General features: G+C 43.0%; 1 protein-coding gene across 5 annotated transcripts; it reads right to left on the bottom strand.

The window, feature by feature from the left end:
- Positions 1–374: 374 nt before the first annotated feature.
- Positions 375–18,500, bottom strand: LOC6730272 (serine-rich adhesin for platelets). 5 transcript variants are annotated; one of them, XM_039294415.1, is made up of 8 exons: positions 17,766–18,500; positions 8,811–9,060; positions 8,621–8,732; positions 7,720–8,299; positions 6,434–6,607; positions 2,561–3,169; positions 1,402–2,473; positions 375–711 (listed from the first exon to the last, which is right to left on the bottom strand). In XM_039294415.1, exons 1-8 carry the CDS (start codon positions 17,776–17,778, stop codon positions 669–671), a joined length of 2,853 nt encoding a protein of 950 aa, XP_039150349.1. In that variant the 5' UTR covers positions 17,779–18,500; the 3' UTR covers positions 375–668. The 5 variants fall into 5 exon arrangements, with proteins under 5 accessions (XP_039150349.1, XP_039150350.1, XP_039150351.1 ...); XM_039294416.1 differs by having other exon boundaries at positions 6,434–6,601; XM_039294417.2 differs by lacking the exon at positions 6,434–6,607.
- Positions 18,501–18,666: the final 166 nt, after the last annotated feature.

Raw genomic sequence — 18,666 nt, 5'->3', positions numbered from 1 at the left:
ATTTACCTGATTTAAATAATTACTTATTAACAATTTAAATTACTTCAACATGATTAAAGCTCACAATTTTACATGAAAAGTAAAATGTAAAATGTGTCTATAATATGTTAGCAAAGGCATGAACCAAGGCAAAACAGATTTGGTCACCAAATTTTATTTTAAGAATTACAAAAATTAAGAATTACAAAAATATTTTGATTCAAAAAAAATATTTTTTTTTGGTTATCAGGCCAAGGTGTAATATCTAAAGTGAACTTTAGAAATGAAATACTCAGCATGTATAAATTATAGAACGTTTAGATGGAACTTGATAACACAAATAAATAGAATACAAGCCCCCATCTACCTTTGATAGTTAAATTAGCTTTGGCTTGTTGTTTTACTAAATATGAAATGTTTATTTAATATCCCATATTAATTTACAATAATATTTACATGTTAAGCGGTACAAAATGCGATATTTCCAAGTAAACCACAACATATTTGCTAACAATCGGGAATGGCGGGTGGCTAGCTACGCAGATTGATTTGATTAGACTACAGATACAAAGCTGGTTATGCAGAGGCTTATCACAAAAAAAAGGAATATTCTGTACAGGCGGGTCTGGGTTATAAATCTCTAAGGGATTACAATATGTCTGGATCGATCGATCCGATCCGCTGATCAATTAAAACATCCAATTGTCGAATTTCCCGCGACGAGTTTGCTTGCTGTTGTGAAAAAGAGATTTTATCAAAAGGGTTAGTTTATTATCCGGGATTAGATATGTGAATTCTCTACAACGCTAACTATCTTTATCAGTCATTTAGAAAAAATAAAAGCAGAATCACATCGAAATAAGAAAATGAAAAACATTCAGAAAACATTGAAGTATTTATTTGCATTATTTATTGGTATTGCTTAAGTTTTAGGCATCATCATCGACTCCATCGAACTTTGTATGTTTCTCTCTCGTTAGGTATATAGTTTATAGTACAGTTTACTCATAACTTTAATACATCTTTAAAAAATAATCATAAATCGAATAAACAAAACAAATCGCAATCGAAAGCAGCTAAAAGAAATCACACCCTTTTGCTCTTCGGAATGTACGAGTGTATAAAAAATACTTATCGAAATTATCAGATATACAGGGGAATACAAAGTATTGTAGCGAAAAACAAAACGGTTTTGGCATGCAAAAACGATTGATCGCTAGTGGTTTTGGATAGATCATTCTGGTATGTAAGTACAGAACACAGAGTACAGATATTTGGGATTGTCTTGGGTTCGGTCTCTACTCTACTACGTTCTACGCTTTTAGGCCTGGGTATATTGTAGAGTTCAGCACACGCTAAAAATCAAGGATTCAAAAGCTAGCTAAAAGGCGATTCAACTAGGCTCAAACTTGCGTCACGCACTGCGCGTATTTGTCCAGTTCGCTCCTCAAAATCTTGACGCGTTCAGCTTCCGATTTCAGGGCATTCACCAGCTCCTCAATGGTTCGCTGTTGGTTTAGCACCAGCCCTTCCAGCTTATCCACCCGTTGCTCCAGCTGGGCCACCCTTGAGGAACTGGCGTCCTGGTGGTTGTTCAGCTGGTTGGAGGGCTTCTCCTCCTGGGACTGCGAGCTGCTGGCATTGGAGCTTTTTACCAGAGGTGAAACACTTCGTTGATTCCGTATAGCTAGACTGTTTGGCCTGGTGGCTCTCGTCTCCTCGTCGCTGCTGGCGGTTTGGACTTTGGCAGCGGACAAGCTGCGCGACATGATGGCATCGTTGGTGGTGGTGTGGGAGCTACTGGTGATCACCGAGCTGCTGGTCGTTGAGTTCTCCACAAACATGGAGGAGGTCACCGCTGAAGATTGCACTTTCGTTGTGGTACTGCTGCTATTGCTGCTGACAGCTTGCTCGGTTGCAAAGAGTTTGGAGGTCCTTTCGGCCACCGAAGCTCCTCGTGGCTCCACACTGGGTGAGGTCTTTTTCCTGGTGACCTGCGAGGCCTTCAGCTCCTCCATCCAGGGCGCCTTTTTCTTCTCCCACTCACGTGGTTTCGGTTTGGCCAACTGTGGTTCCTCGCCGGTGGAATTGTCATCAGAAGTCTTTCCACCAGCACCGCCATCTTCACTCAGCTCACTGGCACTTCCTGCTCCACCGGATCCTGACATTCCACTGCCATTTACATATACGGAATTGTTATTGCTTTCGCCCAGCACATTGATAGCCGCCGATGGTGGACGTCTCTTTGGCGCCTTGACCCTTCCTTGCCGCATATCCGTAAGTATGGAAGCCCTCTCCACGCGATCGAAGTCTGTATCCTCCACTGCAATCGTGGCAGCTCTCCGGATCACTACATTGCCAGCTGCTCCCGATTCAGGCAGTTGATTAGCACCTGAAAGCATCTTGCTGGCCGCAAGACCATCCGCCAAATCATGGGACACGGCAGTGGTGAGCTTTCCATCGGTATTCTTTTTCTTGCCGCCCAAAAGGTTACCTGTGATTGAGAGATAAAATATTAGCATTGTTTTAAGAATCTCTGGCACCTCCGCTGCATTGTTGGAGTCTACTGTACAGTACTCACCAGTCACAGGAACTCCGCCGGTGGGAGTTTTCTTGAGCGGCACACTGGGCTTCTTGCTGAGCACCGGCGGTGGTGGCGACTTGACCTTCTCGTCCAGCATGTTCTCCATGGACTTGCTCACTGATGATGAGGTTAGTCCAGTGGCTACTGTGGTGGCTGAGGAGGTGGTGGCACTGGAGGTGCTGCTCCGCTGCTGTCCAATGGCCACTGATGCTCCCACTCCAGGTGGCTTGGTCAAGTCCAGGTTCTTGTTTTCCAGGGATTTCCTTTGGGCAGCCACATTGCCGGTGGGCAGACCCGTTTCACTCAGGATATCGTTCAGGGAGTCACGGGATCCAAAGCTCTCCTTGCGACCCGCCGAAGAGGAAGCTGTGGTGGTGCTGCTGGAGGTGCTGTTGCTGCTGCTCCCGGTCTTCTTGATGTACACCTTCGATGTGGTGGAGGAACTGCCTCCGATCTGCTCCTTCTGCTGCTGCGTGGTCACCGAGGTGGTGCTGGAATTGCTTGAGTTCGTTGTGGTCATGTGGCTGCTGGTGCTGGCGGTGTTGCTGACCTTCCTCTGATTCTGCGTAATCTGTGTGGCACTCGGTGGCTCGTTGATCGGTGCAACTGGAAAATTGGCAAACAACGTCGAAGATTAGTTACATTGAACACAATTAGCACCTACAAAATTACATGCAAACATTCAACTTAGTTTACCAACAGTAGAAATCAATTAAAATGCACAGCGGTCAAGGTTTTTCGTATTAGATTTAGAGTTGATAGATTTAAGTTAACCAAATTTAGTGATATTGTTTTTAAATTATAACCAATATCATTCTTTTCGTATCTTTTAGCCGATATCCACTGCCATTCGGTATTCGGTATTCGAGTTCGGATGAGGTGGTCCATGACTAACCATCCCGCTTCAGAACAGCTGAGCACCGAAACAACTTGAAACTGGTTTCTGGCAACTTGTTGCTAAATGTCAATAAAACTAATGTGGAAACGCTCAGGGAAATACTCGTACAATAGAAAAACAAACGAAAGCCGAACCATAACTCAAGTTTGAAGCCGAATCAGAGGCGTAGGAGAGGATCAAAGCGGGCTAAAATAGCAAACGACATAAATAAACGCCAATAAATGGCTGTGATGACAAAAGCCAAATCAAACCAAACCAAGCCAAACCGAACCAAAACCGAAAGGCAACGAAAACTATTGAGTAACAACTTAAAATGTGTAAAGGTCAGACCCAAAGAAATGGCAATAGCCAACCGGAAAGAGCAATCTAAAGATCAGGCAACGAACTGGAAATGCCCTTCGAAAAATAAACGAACTTCAAAACTAAATGAAACAGATAACTACTGGGTGATTTGATGCATATTTGCTTAACTAAATATGTAAGTTCAGCAGCTTGAAAACAAAAGTGTTGTTAACAGGAATAACCAACTCATGCCAAATGATATTAGTCGTGTTCTGTTTTCTGTTCTTAAAGAAATGAGATTTATAATCGTATATCTATGCATGTATTTTTGTTATTTATACCACGATCGCCATTTTACCCATTAATAAAAAATTTTAACGGTTCCTTGTCGAAGCCGAGATTGACTAAAGCAATCATCTCTAATTATAATCTCACTTGTTCTGCTGATGTCATATCTACTACACATCAGATTCTCCAAGTTTATTAGCGTTTTTTACAAAATTCAACCTCAAGTGTACCCAAATTTAGACACAGCCCATCAATCTTTTGATTCCCACGGACAAGCCAATGTACCCAAAATCCAAAGAGGCATAATGGTAACCGACCAAAGAATTGGCTTTGTCATGCTCGAATTTCTAAATAAAGGTGACCGAAAAGAAAAGCGCTCGGCCCAACGACTTTCACTGCTTTTAATGACAAAAACGGAGCGAAATAAAATTTGCCATAAAAAAAGAGCAGCGCGAATTTGATATTTTCTAGCATTGAGTAATTGAGCGTTGGGTGATTGTCATTATGATGACGGCTGTGCGGTTTTTGCTTTTTTTATTTTTACGGGTTCGTAGCCAAAGGCAGTATATACACACGCATTAGCACGCACACCTCAACGCTGGCAAATCGAAAGACTTAAGCAACGAACGCGACTTAATGATGACTTTGAATCCGAGACACGCAGCAAATTATAATCATTAATTTACACCTGACTGACACACAAACCATAATTAGAAAAGCGCGCGCCCAAACAGTTTTTCCCCTTTCCCAAACCGAAGAAAACTTCTTGGCCATGTGGCAGAAAAACATGACGAATGCAATTGCACACCAACTGGCTAAAAGAAGCAATAAAGAAAGCCGCAAGAACTGTAACTGTAACCGTAGCACACGCACCACGGCGAGCCAAGAAAAATGATTACCGATTACTCCTCGCCGTTTTGCCGCGACGACGAAAATATTTCAATAACGTAAATGGTCAAGAAATCACAGCGTACTGACTTGGCCCGAAAGGTAAACAAAAACGCTGGCGAAGGTACCAAAATGTTGAGAGCGGCGTGATTTTTGTTTAGCCTGGTTTTTGTGCCTCTCGGCTCTCTGGCAACTTTGTTGATGAACTAAAACAAAGGGGCTGGGCCCCCAAAAGGCGGGAATCCCAGATAAACGCTGCTAATGAAGATGATCATAATGATCTGCAAAGAGACTTTCAGCTAAGAGAGCGCACCACAAAAGAGCTGCCAACCGCAAAGAGACACGTTAAGTCGAAGAAACGTAGCACAAAACCAGTTACGGCCAACTGTTGTTTATTTTAATGATGTTGCTGCTGCTCAAGTGTCGAAGGTGGTTGGTGGTTGGTTGGTTGGTTAAAAAAGACAAAAAGCAAAAACTGCGACGTTGACAAAAGCAAAAATTAAATGCCAAGCATAATTTCGCTAAGCTCGAAGCCAGCAGCTTGGAATTCCGCCGCCGACCGCAAAGTATGCTGCGAAATAATTTGTATTAATTAAGTATAATATTTCAACTTTTCCCAAACAACAAATTGCAAAGGGGAATGCGGGGAACCTCTTTTTTCGCGCAAACAAAGCGAGGAAAACTGCGCAAACAAAACAAACAAGTTTTTCGGTCGCCCATGCAAATGACAAAACAAACTCTTTGGCATTCAGCAAAACAAACATGCCCCGCAAATTGAACAAAAAGACCGATCGAAAACAAAGCGCTTTGATTTGGTTTGGACCGCTTCCAGCGGCCCTGCCACGCCCTTCTCCGCGGTGCAGCCCCCTCTTTTCCACGCCTTTGGCATCTCGAGTGCCACAGAAAGCCAAATAAATAAACCAATGCAGCGAAAGATGAGAGCAGCAGCCAAAATAATGTAGATTACATAGTAGTGAATAATGAATGGTCTCTTGAATTCATTGTTATAAGAAAATTTAAAATAAGATACTAAAATAAAATACATATTAAAGATGCACTCTCTGCTAACTGAATATCCGAATCAAAAATCTAAATAATCACAAAAGTGCAAAATATATATTTACACTATACATCTAAATTCTATTATCTGCTTTCAAAATATTAAAACATCGAAATTAAATAAATATATTGCAATAGTGAAAATGTAAATTTAATACTCCAATCCTCTTATCAACATACCCTCGATCAGTGAAATAGAGTAAACAACTAAGCAAAGCATAAATCATAGAAATTATGAGCAGAAAAGGAAGAGGGGCGTTCAAAGCCGCACAATTTTCCATTTCACACAAGAAACGCCTCAAGGAGGCACCAACCGAGCCGGCAGAGAAAGGAAAATGAAAAGTGGCCGAAAAAAAGTAAGGAAAAACAAGAAAAGCCAAGAGCCCGGAGGAAATTCGGGGAGGGGAGGAGGTGTTCACTCTGCGGCTGCCTACTGGAAAAACTCGTTTACATACAAATCGTGGTGATAAAGCTGGCCATACGCGCGCCCAAGAACTCGAAAGAGCCGCCTCGCTGCGTCCGCCGGGGAGTACGGACCCCATCTATAATTCCGGACCCGGATCCGGCTCCCGTTCCGCCCCTGGACCGGGTGCGTGGGCGTGGCCGTGGCAACGGTGGAGCTGCTTTTGCTTGTGCACCGGATTTCGTGTGTTTTGTGTTTACAGTGTTGCAGTTTCATTTATTAAAGACCCAAAATCGTAGAATCGTGGTGGAAAGATAAATAGGAGTAGAATAAATAGGGGAGTAGAGAAAGAGAAAAGTGTTGTGGAAAATTACAGAGAGAAAGACCAACGGGTTGGAGTCATAATATACAAAATATGCGAGTGGAGTGGATACATAAAACAAGAGATAGAGGTACAAGTAGATAGGAGAAAACGTAAACAAAATTTCCCATAACCAAGTCATAAAAACTGGGAAAACGAACTTGAAGATGTGGTTAACCGAAACATTTTTAATGGTTTAATTGAATGTGGTGCGTGGTGCATGAGGTGCGTGTAATGAATATGATGTTTCCGATGTGCCAGCGACTCAATTGGGAAAACTAGCCATAAAATTAATCTAAACTTTATCCCATTAGCTACTGTCTTTTGATGTCACTGTAGCCAATGTTAGCTGGACTATATATATGTGAAAAATTCCCTATTTACAAGGAAAGTAGTTTCCCTGACTTTAATGATCCCTGTGGCTCACTAGTAAATTGCATTGCTACATTGTTTACCATTAAAAAAAAAACTTGCACACTTTAAAACCAAACATTAGATAGCCAATTTACGGCGCGCCTATCAAAAGCCTCGTACACAAATCCTTTGTTAAATATAATGCCATTACGCATCGGCAATAAAGTTTATCTGATTCATATGCGCCGGAGGCAATTAAGTCATCTACAAATTTTGCACAGACGATGAAAACCAACAATCCGAAAGATATGCAGCGAGTGGAGGAAGTCGGGGAGGGAGTGGCTGGCTGGTGTCTTTTCTTTTAATTAATTCAATTACCAAACGAACAACAAACGTTTATTGACTTTGATCCCCGCTACGTCACGACAACAATTTCGAAGTCTAACGACTTGCGCTTTACAGCCGATGCGTTGGGAAATTGCCGCCAATTAAGAGGGGGAAAATGCATTGATGAGAGGTGGAGACTCTTGATGACAACAAACTTGACAGACCGAAATCAAAAATGCGATGTGATTGAGAGAGAAAATCGGTGAAGCGGTTGAAAATCCTTGGTGAAAACTCACCTTCCGAGGGTGCCAGCATTTTCACAAAGTTGTCGGGAAAGACGCCCACTTTGCCGCGGATTTCTCCTTTCCACCAGCCCTTATCGGGCAGTTCCGTGCTGATAACTGCGATTATGTCGTCCACCTTCAGCTCCAGTTCATCGTCGTTCTGCGGGGCGTAGGGGAACTCCACCCGGCAGAACTCCCGCTGCGGCTTGGGTGGCAACATGGGCACTGCTGCCGCTGCCGCCGCTGCTGCTCCTCCAGCTGCTGCTCCCGATCCCGAAACTATGGCCGCCGGCTCCGCTGGAGCAGATGCTGCTGCTGCAGTTGCCCTGCTCTTGGTTGCCTGCTTAGTTGTGGAGGTGGAGGTGCTGGTGGACGCAGGAGGCACTGCTCCGCCGGTTGGTATTGTGGATGTGGCTGCCACATTGGCCACGTTGGCCGCCTTGGACGTCAGCGCCGATGTGGTCACGGTGGCGCCAATTGTCGGTGGCCGTTTGGAGGCCAAAACGGGAGACGGCTCGATATGTTGCACAAAGTTCGATGGGAAGACGCCGACTTTGCTGCGCAGACGACCGCGCCACCAGCCTTCCTCGACCTAAATGAGAAAACAGAGTGAAGCAGAATTGAGTGAAATGAACAGACTGAAACCAAATGTAATGCACTGCGAGAAAGCACCGAATGTTCTTACAAGCGCCAAAGCTCAATTTACATTTAATTCATGTGTCAAAAACAAAAATATCAAACAATCAAGAGCTTTGGAACTTGTTAACATTTGCACATCGCAATGAAGATGTTGTAATAAGTGGGTGGGTTCTTTCTCTCAGTGCGCAACGAATTTCAATTTCTATTGGCCCAATAGGTTAAATGGGGGTAGCAAGCCACCCCCCATTCCCCCCGTTACCCAGCGTGTACGCACCTCCCCTAGGAATTCAATGACATCACCCACGGCCAACGTCAGTTCGTCGTCGTTGACTTGTGTGTAGCTATAGATGACTTTGCAGCGGCGATTCGATGTCGCGGATTTGTCCCTGAATTTGGAGAAGCGAAACATGTAAAAATGTAAAATCAGCTATTGCGTCATTTGAAAGTGTTCTAAGTGGACGAACCTCAGCTGCACAGCGGCTCCTTCCTCGATGTGGTCGCCACTGCCAGTGGTTCCGTTGCCATTGCTGCTGACTCCGGACTCCAGCACGCGCACAAAGTTATCCGGAAACATCCCCGTGACGCCGGAGGCCTTCAGGGTGCCCTGCCACCAGCCGCCGGGCATCTGCTTGATCCGATGGATGATGGCACCTTTCTGGAGATCCAGCTCGTCCGGCTCCTTGGCCGCATACTCATATTCGACTATTGCACAGACTGGAAGGAGAAAGATGTGTAAATAAAAATGGTTTATTAAGACAAGTTCATACTTCTTATTTAGCTTTTTTATAACTAGTTGCGGCATACTAAAAGAAATTAACAAAAATGTTAAAAGCAAGCTTGCTAATTCTATTGTGGCCTAGCAATTGTAAACAGATATCAGGACACACAAAAAACCGAGTCGCAAAATGAGTTACCCAATTATGGCATAAAACGCTGACATGTTTGTGCAGATATGCGAAATAGTATCGGGTTGCGCAACTTTTAACCTACTCTAATGCCCATCCATATACACAAATATACTCAACCCCCTTCTCAAACGTGACATTTGTCTTTTGCTTTTCCCGTTTTCGGCTGCTCGATGCCGCTGAAAAAGTAAAAGTTACATGACACTCCATCTACGGACCGGGAATAACAATTTCTGTCGTGGGCGATGACAAATCACGGATCGTGCTCTGGGACTCCATCCCCATCCATCTCCATCCATCAATCAAACAATCTGTCGTATATGGGTCACCGAGTACTTGGCACTGCGGCATTTTCCCGGACCATGATTTCAAATCTCAGCTTGAATGGAGTCCATCCAGTGGCACTGCATGAGATTATCTTAAGACTATCTTAAGACGTATGTTAAATCAATTTAAGAACTAAGTGTCTGGCAAGCCTAGTAATAAGTAATATGTAACTTCAGTTTATTTCGGAGATAATCCATCTGCAACATCCCTATTAAATCTTCAAGCATCATCGAGAAAAGCTACTTATTACGAAAGCGTTTTAATGCAAAGCTATTAGGTTTCAACTTTCAATGTCCATTAAACTAGCCGCATTAGCGAATTTAATCATCAGCAAAGCGAACAGAACACAATTTGTCATGACGCATGTCGAAAACAATGAGACCATGACTGACTGACACTTTATTAGAAACCAGTCTTATAAACTATATTTACCACGAGTCGCAGAAGGCGACAGCTTGAAAATGTAAATTAAAAAAAAAAAATTAAATAGCCGCAATGCTGAGCTTATTTGGCTTTTGGAGGTTGCTGCCCCCGCACGATTGACTCAGTTTTTATATGTTTCTTGTTTCTCTCGAGTGTTTGGATGCCGTGTCAAATTTTTGATGGGTTTTGTGAGTGATGGAAATACCCTCATGGAAAACGAAAGACTCAGCTATGTCAATAATTTGGTTTATTGAATGGTAAGAGTATCGAAGCCCCTTCAGGGAACTAAAATGCATTGGAAACACTTATTGGCTTAGAAGAGGAATGAAGCAACCGAAGAGGGCCACAAATAAACAAACATGATAATAAATTCCTGGGCTACGTGATGTCATTTAGATCAACACTTTATATATGGGTCAGTTCATAGAGGGGAATTCGCCGTCTAGTTCCAGCCAACTCATCAGAACTCGATGAGTAATGTGCGAAGGAAAACTGCAAATTGTCATCGGTTGGCCAACGTTTAATGGGCGTAAAACCAGCAATTGGAGTTGATCGCTTGATGGCATTAAGGCGGCTCGAAGTGCTTTCCATTTTCCGCTCGTTTCAAATCAGCTCTTAACATTTCTTTCACTGACAGGCGTTTCGGGGGGATTTTGGAGGAGGGGGGTACTTGGGATGGGGCCACCAGCATTGAAGTGGCTGCCAATCGTTATCCAAAGCAGTTTCGTCAACAGCGCACAGTAGTAATTTCACTCCAGTTAAAGTCGCCGAGCCCGTCTGAGATCGAGATCCGGTGATGAAGTGGCAAAAGTGCTGCAGCCACGCACCGCAATAACAACAAATGGACAGACAGTCGGACGGAAGCATCAAAGACTTTGGGGAAAAGCTTGAAAAGCTAAAGACAACTAACTGGGTATGGCACTTAGATTCTGATGCAATACCAGGTAAACACTACATTTAAATGTGAGAGAGTTAGATGCTTTAACGAGTAAATCAAACACTCTTTGGAAACTGCATTTAAATCAAAATTTAAAATATTTAGAGCAAATGAATTGAGTGTAATTTTCAATGTAGAAATCAATGCAATGACATTTATTCACCGACACATCGTGTCACGGTTGCATCGCCACCAAGAGCCAATTCGTCTCTAGGCTGAGTATCTGAGTATCTGAATGGCCAAGTATTTGAGTATCTCAGATACTGTTTCTCCAGACACACTGCTTAACCTACGCGACTGTAAAAGGCAAACAAAGCGACAGCCAAATGAACCTTTAATGCGGTTTTTGTTTTTCAAACTTTTTCATCTTCCTCTCTGGCGATTTGCTGCCGCTTTCCTCTTTGTTTTCGCTCATACGCTCATATGTACGCTTGAATAACAATAATAAGCGACCGCAAAGCGCGCTGAATGAGTGGAAAGAATGGAGGAGAGTGTTGAAAGAGGGCCTAGAATGGGCGGTATGCAGCAGCGAAATGAGCCGCGTCTGGAAAAGCTACACGGCGAGGAAAATAAATTAAAAGGGTTAAGCAATTAATTATTAATGTGGAAACAATTTATAAACCATGAAACTGGAATCCCAAGGATATCCTTAGGTATCCCTATGCTGGACCCAAATACGATGAGCTTTTGCCGATTTTCCAACACTCTCATACTTGCATTAAATAGGTTTCAAATGTTTATGATATATAATTAATCCAATTTCTTGCTGTGTAACAAAAATGGTGAAAATCGGGCGCCAAGTGGTGGAAAGCGAGGAAACGCGCAGCATAGTCGTGAGAAAAGCCTGATGAAAGAGCCGAGAGCCGAATGGGAAAACCCAATGTGTAAATGTGTCAAAAGCGGAGAAAATCGCATGACAGCCACAGCCGCCATCTGTCGCCGCCAGAGGGCGTGCTGGTCGTCACGGACATGTGGGTGTTTGGTGCATTCATTTGTTGCCTTGCAACTTGGACATATCTGCGATCATTACGATATCGGGTTGTGTTGTGAAGTCAGCTTCCCCCAATGTCAAACAGCACATCATGTCGGCCATAAAGATATGCAAATCGGTTACTGGATAGTTATAAATATGGCTCGAAAACAGCTGAAGGTACGAGGTGTTATTAAACAGCCGAACTACGACTTTATTATACCCTACAAGGTGGTACTTTTTGTACAATCTGGTATACCCACACACTTTACATTCAAATAAGCAATATAGTAATTTTCAACTGGCTCCCCTCTCCTGCCCCTCATCCGCATTCTCCCCCTCTATGCATAAAGTTCAACTGATGCATCCAAGAGATTACCGAGCTCCACATATAATATGTAAAATATAACCTGTAACCGGTTCAGATGAGCAGCTGCACTTATTTGTTGGCGGCCAGAGGTGCGGCCAGAGTCCCCAAAGTTCCGTTCAAAACAAACACCTTCAACAAACACCTCCCCCTCCAGTTGACACCACCCCCTCCGAACCACGACCCACCCACCCCGTTTGAGGTGAGCAAACAAGAACATGCTAATTGGTTTAACTATCGGTTTTGGTTGCCTTTGAAATTCGGTTTTGCTTGGCTTGTCTTTGGCACAGAGAAAAATCAATGAAAATTACAAAGATATGAATTTGAATATTTCTTTTTACTACTCAACTAACATAAACAAGAATCTATATATAACATCTACAAACACAAGGCATAAATATGTTGTACAGACATATATTTTATTTCTGAATAAACATTTTTTTCCCAGTGCATTTCTTTCAAAGGTGAGATGTTGATGGTGGGGGAGAGATGCCATGAACCGTAAACGGTAAATTGCCTTTGCGTGAGTTCGACTTTTAAATATGCAAGTCCACGGGTTTCAGCGGTCTTAAGAGGGGAGAAGCCAAAAAAGGGGTTATCCCCATGCATAAGTGAGTGCAGATATAGTGAGTTAATGGAGCTGACCTGTCTGACTGCCTGTTTTCATCGGGGGGCGGGCTTCCAACTGGAAACTGGCATGACCCGGTTAAAAGTTTTATTCCTCCTATTTGGGCCAACGAGGGGGTTTAAGTGCTACAGGGCGGCACAGAGGACCTGGATATTGATTGGCAAGTATTTAATCAGCATGGCACAGTAAAATCCAATAATTTTATACAATATTGGATAGGCGCATAAAGGTATACGATTTTTTAATCCAAGACCCACTGAAAATCTCGGCGAATGAAATTCTCAGAATCATTGCTTTTGAATCGTGCATGACTGAACATAAAGAAAAACACCCTTCTGTCTGAGCAGCAGCTGCCAATTTGTAAAGGTCTTGGGTCATTTGCCCACCCTTGTTATAATTACTTTGTATGCAAGTCAGGAACTTAGCTTCAAAATCAATTCCAGAGCACACGAGAAAGCGACAAAAATGGCTGTCGCCCAGGAGCCCAAAGTCACTTTTCCATTGCCCTCCACTTTTGTCGTCCTCAAAGCAAACACACACGTCCTTGATGGGCCCAGCCCACCCAGGTGACCTTGACTTATGAGCTTTGCGAAAGCAATTGCTCAAGTTCAAGGCCGCACATTGCGTGTGAAAAGCAGAGGCAGCAATCTAATTCGCTTGTCGCCAAATGCGAGTTGCATTTCAATTGGTTTTAATTGGGGGATGCACACAGAAAGAGATCCCTGCTGCGGGCTAATTATGACCCATACATGCTGTATACTCTCCGTAAACATTTATGAATCACTGCTATCGGAGTGCCAAAAACCAATGATAAGCCAGGGAAACGACCCTTATCGCTACAGTGGAAAACTGCAGAGCGATAAACAAAGAGTGGCATTAACATTCGGTTTCGATTAAGTCATGGCCGGAGGTGTCGTCATTGACACGCGTGGCCATTTGATAATGGAACTGGAAAAATGTCAAGATGGTGTCAAAAGAAACCCAACCAAAATCGGAAAAAAATAATGGTAAATGTAACAAAATTTCTTGTTTGAAAAACATCATTCAAAGTACCAAACCCCCTTTATTACATCATCTTCAAAGGAATACGAATGTTCTTCCAAAGTCTTCGCTCTTCACAAATTCTACACCAGAGTAAACCCTCTTACCACTTGACCATCATTTGAATGCATTTCCATTTCAATTGAGCGCGGCAACCGAAGCATGGAAAAGCTGAACAGCGCAGGTTTCAATTGAAAAGTCGTGCCCCCGCCCCCCTTTTCCGGGTTTCCCCCACCGCCCATGTGATTTGTGTGGCAATATGTGGCGGCGATCGCTGCTTGATTCCGATGAGTTTACGATGGAAAGTGTTTAGGAGCAGAGCGACCATCCATCCATCCATCTATCGGCAATTGCAGCTGATGAGTTGTGCATTAGCCAAATGAAACGGGGAAAATAAGTGGAAACGAGCAGCTGGAGGTCAAGAGAGTCCAGCTGATTGCAGCGGGTTTTCCGAGGAGTTTTGGGTTCATTTTTCATATCTTTATTTGAACAACAGTGGAGATCATTGGTGGCTTAGTATTTATTCAAGAACTGCAAACAAAGCTAGATAGTCGGAATGTTTGGGGAGCACCACTGCACTTAATCCCCTCGAAGGGCCATTAGAAACGGGGCCTTGGAGTTCATTGGGGTCTTATCAGTTCCTTGATATGGAATGCTTGATAGTTTAAACGATGAGGAGAGCCCGCATATTTTCGCTCCAAACATAAAGATAAGCGGAAAAAGGCCCAAGGCAATTCAAGTTGATTTCCAGATCGCAGAACAAACATTTCGTGCACTTGGCTTACATTTTTTGATAGTTTAAATGTAATCCGAAGTCAGGGACGGAAGCATATATTAGGAATTGAGCAAGAGCAAGAGAACTCATATCTCTGCTTCTCTATTACTCCCTTCCCCTGCCCCATTTTGATAAGCGAGGCCAGCAAAAGTCTGAGGAACGGCGATAAGATAGGCGAAAAAGCCAGCTAAAACACAATTTTGCCATTCGAATTCGAGTCTGAGTCACCGCAGTCACAACTGTTGAATGCACTCGACCAGCAAAAAGTGAAAAACACAAATACAAGTACAAATACAAATAAAAATAAAAACAAAAACAATATTAAGCGCGAAAAGTACATTATTTGCATATCAATAAAGCGTCTCTGTTCGCTGCAAACGAGAAATAATTGAAAACAAAAACGATGAACTTTCGTTGCCAGTTTTTACTAAGTTGTGCTAATCAACTTAGCAGAGCATATCCGGCCAAATTCATACTAAAAATGATTTTGTTTAAACAAGTGTATAGAAATGGCAATCTTGTGATGGTAAAACATCATAATTGGACAAATGTTCGTATCATAAATCAAATGAGTCACTAAGTTGAGATAGAGTATTCCCTTGTCCTTAATTCGCGATATTGTCATGAGCAATTCTGCGAATCCCAAGTGACTCATGAGCGATCCATCAGGTCTGGCCAAGTGGTGAACATAAGGGATTAGTGGGCAGAGAAGGAGTTCTATCTGTGCGAAGTGGCTGGTGAGGGCGTGGTCCCATTCCCATTGCCAGCCCACGCCAAAGTCAATTACGGAATATAAAAATGCAGGCGTGGCATGGGCAATTTATTAAATTGTCAGGAAAGCTTTGGCGCGAGGAGTGCTGGAACCCCTTAGACATGGATGTTCACACATGAACACGAATATATTTAAAGACTTACAATTTTGGGCTCCGTTCATATCTTATGTAAATGAATCGAGAGCGATAAATTATATTTAGGATTTTGTTATCTAAGGCGACATGGGTGCATTGCTCAAAAACATGTAATTTAAGTGCACACTACCTGAGTCAGTCACTTGAGATCGTTCCCCGCCTCCTAAAATAGTCCCTTAGTGGGAGACCACAGATAAGGTCCTCGCCGCTCAAGATAGGCAGATGTGCCCGAGCGTGGGACCTCGATAAGGCGAGGACTATTTACTTAGGCCTCTGCGTAGGCCATTTACTTTAAGATGCGATTCTCATGTCACCTATTTAAACCGAAGATATTTCCAAATAAAAGCAGTTTCTTACAAAAACTCAACGAGTAAAGTCTTCTTATTTGGGATTTTACATGGATATGATATGATGATGTGATAAGATAAAGGCCGAGCAAAATGTGGCAAATAAGAAATCTGATAAAATGTTTTCATTTGGCGATCCATTTGCTTTGACCATTGATTGCCATTGTTGCCCGTTTTCTGTTTTCTGTCCTCTGTTTTCCGTGTTTTGAGTTTTGTGTTGGCGTTACATAAACGCCGCTCGGAATCACTTAAAGCAGCGGAAGAAAGCAGCTTTGTTTGGGATGCAAATGTAGTAGATGGGTACACAGAGAGCTGGCCTTTCCATTGTCCGCCGTCCCATGGAAATCGTTCATCAAAAGAAATCAGAAATCATCAGTGAAACTGCTGCGGGTGCGGTGCATATATATATATTTTTTTTTTTTTGAGGCGCGGTCTTTCAATCAGCCTCCATTATCAGAAGGCAACATCACAGAGGCGAGGGCTCCTCTATCTTGGGCTCCATCCACAAAGAAGCCATCACAAGGTTGAAACACACATTAAGATTTATTAATATTGTCTGGACTGAGCAGCCCCTTAGTAAGAGTAGTGCCTATCGATCCCGGATTATCTCTCCACGGAACCCACTGAACAGTAGCCAAAGGGTCAGCAAAGGGTCGGAAAACCCATACACCAGATAAGCTTGGAAAACACAAAAGAGGAGGAAAGCAAGATTACTATATTCCGATTTGATTTTGCTCAGGTTTCAAGGGTAAACAAATCAATTTGCATGTAGCTTCAAAATCTTTAAACAAGTAACCTTATACTTTATATACTTTATATCTATGTAACTCCCTTTTATATGAATAGTTGGCTGGGCAAAACACTTAATTAGCCCTCATTCAAAGGCCTTTACAAAAGAGTTAATTAAAATGCTAAAAAATCGCAATATTTTCATCGGATTTCGACCTGAATCAGAGGCCTTTTTTAGCTGACCCGGGCGAGAAGGAAAATATCCACTAATTTGCATCGCAGAACATTTGTTCTCCAGTTCCCATTGTGAATTTGAAAAGTTTTCAGGGGGAAAATGAAATTGATGGCGGCATGAAGTCATCAAAACGCAGAAATTCTCATTTCAAATGCCTTTTCTTCGGCCGAAAACCGGTTCTCATACAAAGTGTTTTGTTTTAGCCCATGTTATATTTGTTTGTTGGCCAACTTTTGGTTTATTGCTGTAAAAGTCGTGTTAAAAACAACAGGGCTTTAACAACACCGTTAGTCAGTCAGTCAGTCGCATTTCCAGGGTATTAGATTCGAGTCAAGAGGAAAATGGAAAACCAAGTGTCCTTGGGTTAAGATGACACACCCACCCCGAAAAGCAACAAAAACAAGAGAAGAGTTTTTCGGGCGCACAAAATGCGAATGTGGCGAGCAAAGGCAGACGGCAAAAACAGGCGGGACCCACCCCGAAAAATAGGAAAGAAAAAAACAACAAAGTGGAAAAGGAACTGCAGTTTTGGGTAGTTGAACGCGGGGTACCCTTCTTTAAAAGGTGTGAAGAGAAGAAAGGTCTGGTGATAAGTTCCAAGAAACTACGATAAAATCTAGCTGGCATATAAGCATTTATCTCTACGATATTCACATTGTATCAGTTGTTTTCGAAATATATTTATTTTATATCGCACTCTATTGCCTATCATAGTTTTTTTTTAATCTTAAGGATACTAACTACTTACTATCTACTACTAATAGGTCTTCTTATGGCTCAAATACCCTACTTTTCGGCGGGCATACTGGCTGCAGGAGCCAACTTACTGTTGTTTTCCATGATTGAAGCGATTCCTGGTGGCCAGCGCTTCCAGCAGGTTCAATGCACGCTGTGTTTTCTGTTTTTGGTTTCGTATCTTGAAGACGGGTTTATGAATCACGCGCGGTAACCGCGAAAAACGGAAGGTAGGAATTACCTAGAACTCTATATGCACGAGTATTTCTCGACGTGTTTCTTTATTTTTATTTTATTTTTGTTTTTTTTTTTTGACCCTGTTCTGCTCGCAGTTAAATTTCAACAAAGAGCGCGGGGGAAAGAGACGGGGCGCCCGTGCGAGCGAGAAGAAGCGAGCGCATTTAATTTCGCGTCACGTAGAATATTTTCCTTTTTTGTTGATTTATTGCAGTTCCCTCTGCCGCTTTCGTTGCACTTTTCACTGCCCACCTTGCTTCGCTTCCTTTTCGGCTTCGCACTTCTTCTTATTCGCTGGCACGCACTTGCACTTCGCTTTGCTATCCACACCCATTCGCATGCACTCGATTCACTCCGCCTTTCCAGCGCGGCAGTGCGTCTCCGCTTTTCGCCACTCACAACTCACTTCCTCCGAATTAAATGCGCTTTTGCCACAAATAAACTGGCAAATAGTCCCAGCAAATCGCCAAACGAGCGAGCGAAACGCAAACACGCCGACGAACTCCCACTACAACTACAACAACCACAACAACCGTTCGCTGCGGCCGCGAGAGTGGGACCAGCGGCGGCTAGCGGCGAAATACTTAGCCCCTTTTGGCGCTAGCGGGGACGGCAACCACGGTTCGCGGCTCGGGTTGGGGTGTGCAGGGACTCCAACCCATTGGGGGTATTCCACCGTGGGCCATTACTTTTAGCTATTTTTAAATTTTTACGATTAAATGCAGCAGAATGTTTGTAAATATTATATATAACTAA

This window comes from Drosophila simulans, chromosome 3R, assembly GCF_016746395.2.
Source record: "Drosophila simulans strain w501 chromosome 3R, Prin_Dsim_3.1, whole genome shotgun sequence".
Taxonomy (NCBI): domain Eukaryota; kingdom Metazoa; phylum Arthropoda; class Insecta; order Diptera; family Drosophilidae; genus Drosophila; species Drosophila simulans.
Note: the sequence above shows the minus strand (reverse complement) of the source record. Positions and strands in the feature narration are given on the sequence as shown.

Excerpts from the sequence above, each read along its gene's own strand:
- LOC6730272 (XM_039294415.1), bottom strand. Across the intron at positions 2,474-2,560 it reads CGGCGGAGTTCCTGTGACTG|GTAACCTTTTGGGCGGCAAG; the intron begins GTGAGTACTGTA and ends TCTCAATCACAG. Across the intron at positions 712-1,401 it reads GAACTGGACAAATACGCGCA|CAAGCAAACTCGTCGCGGGA; the intron begins GTGCGTGACGCA and ends TTTTCACAACAG.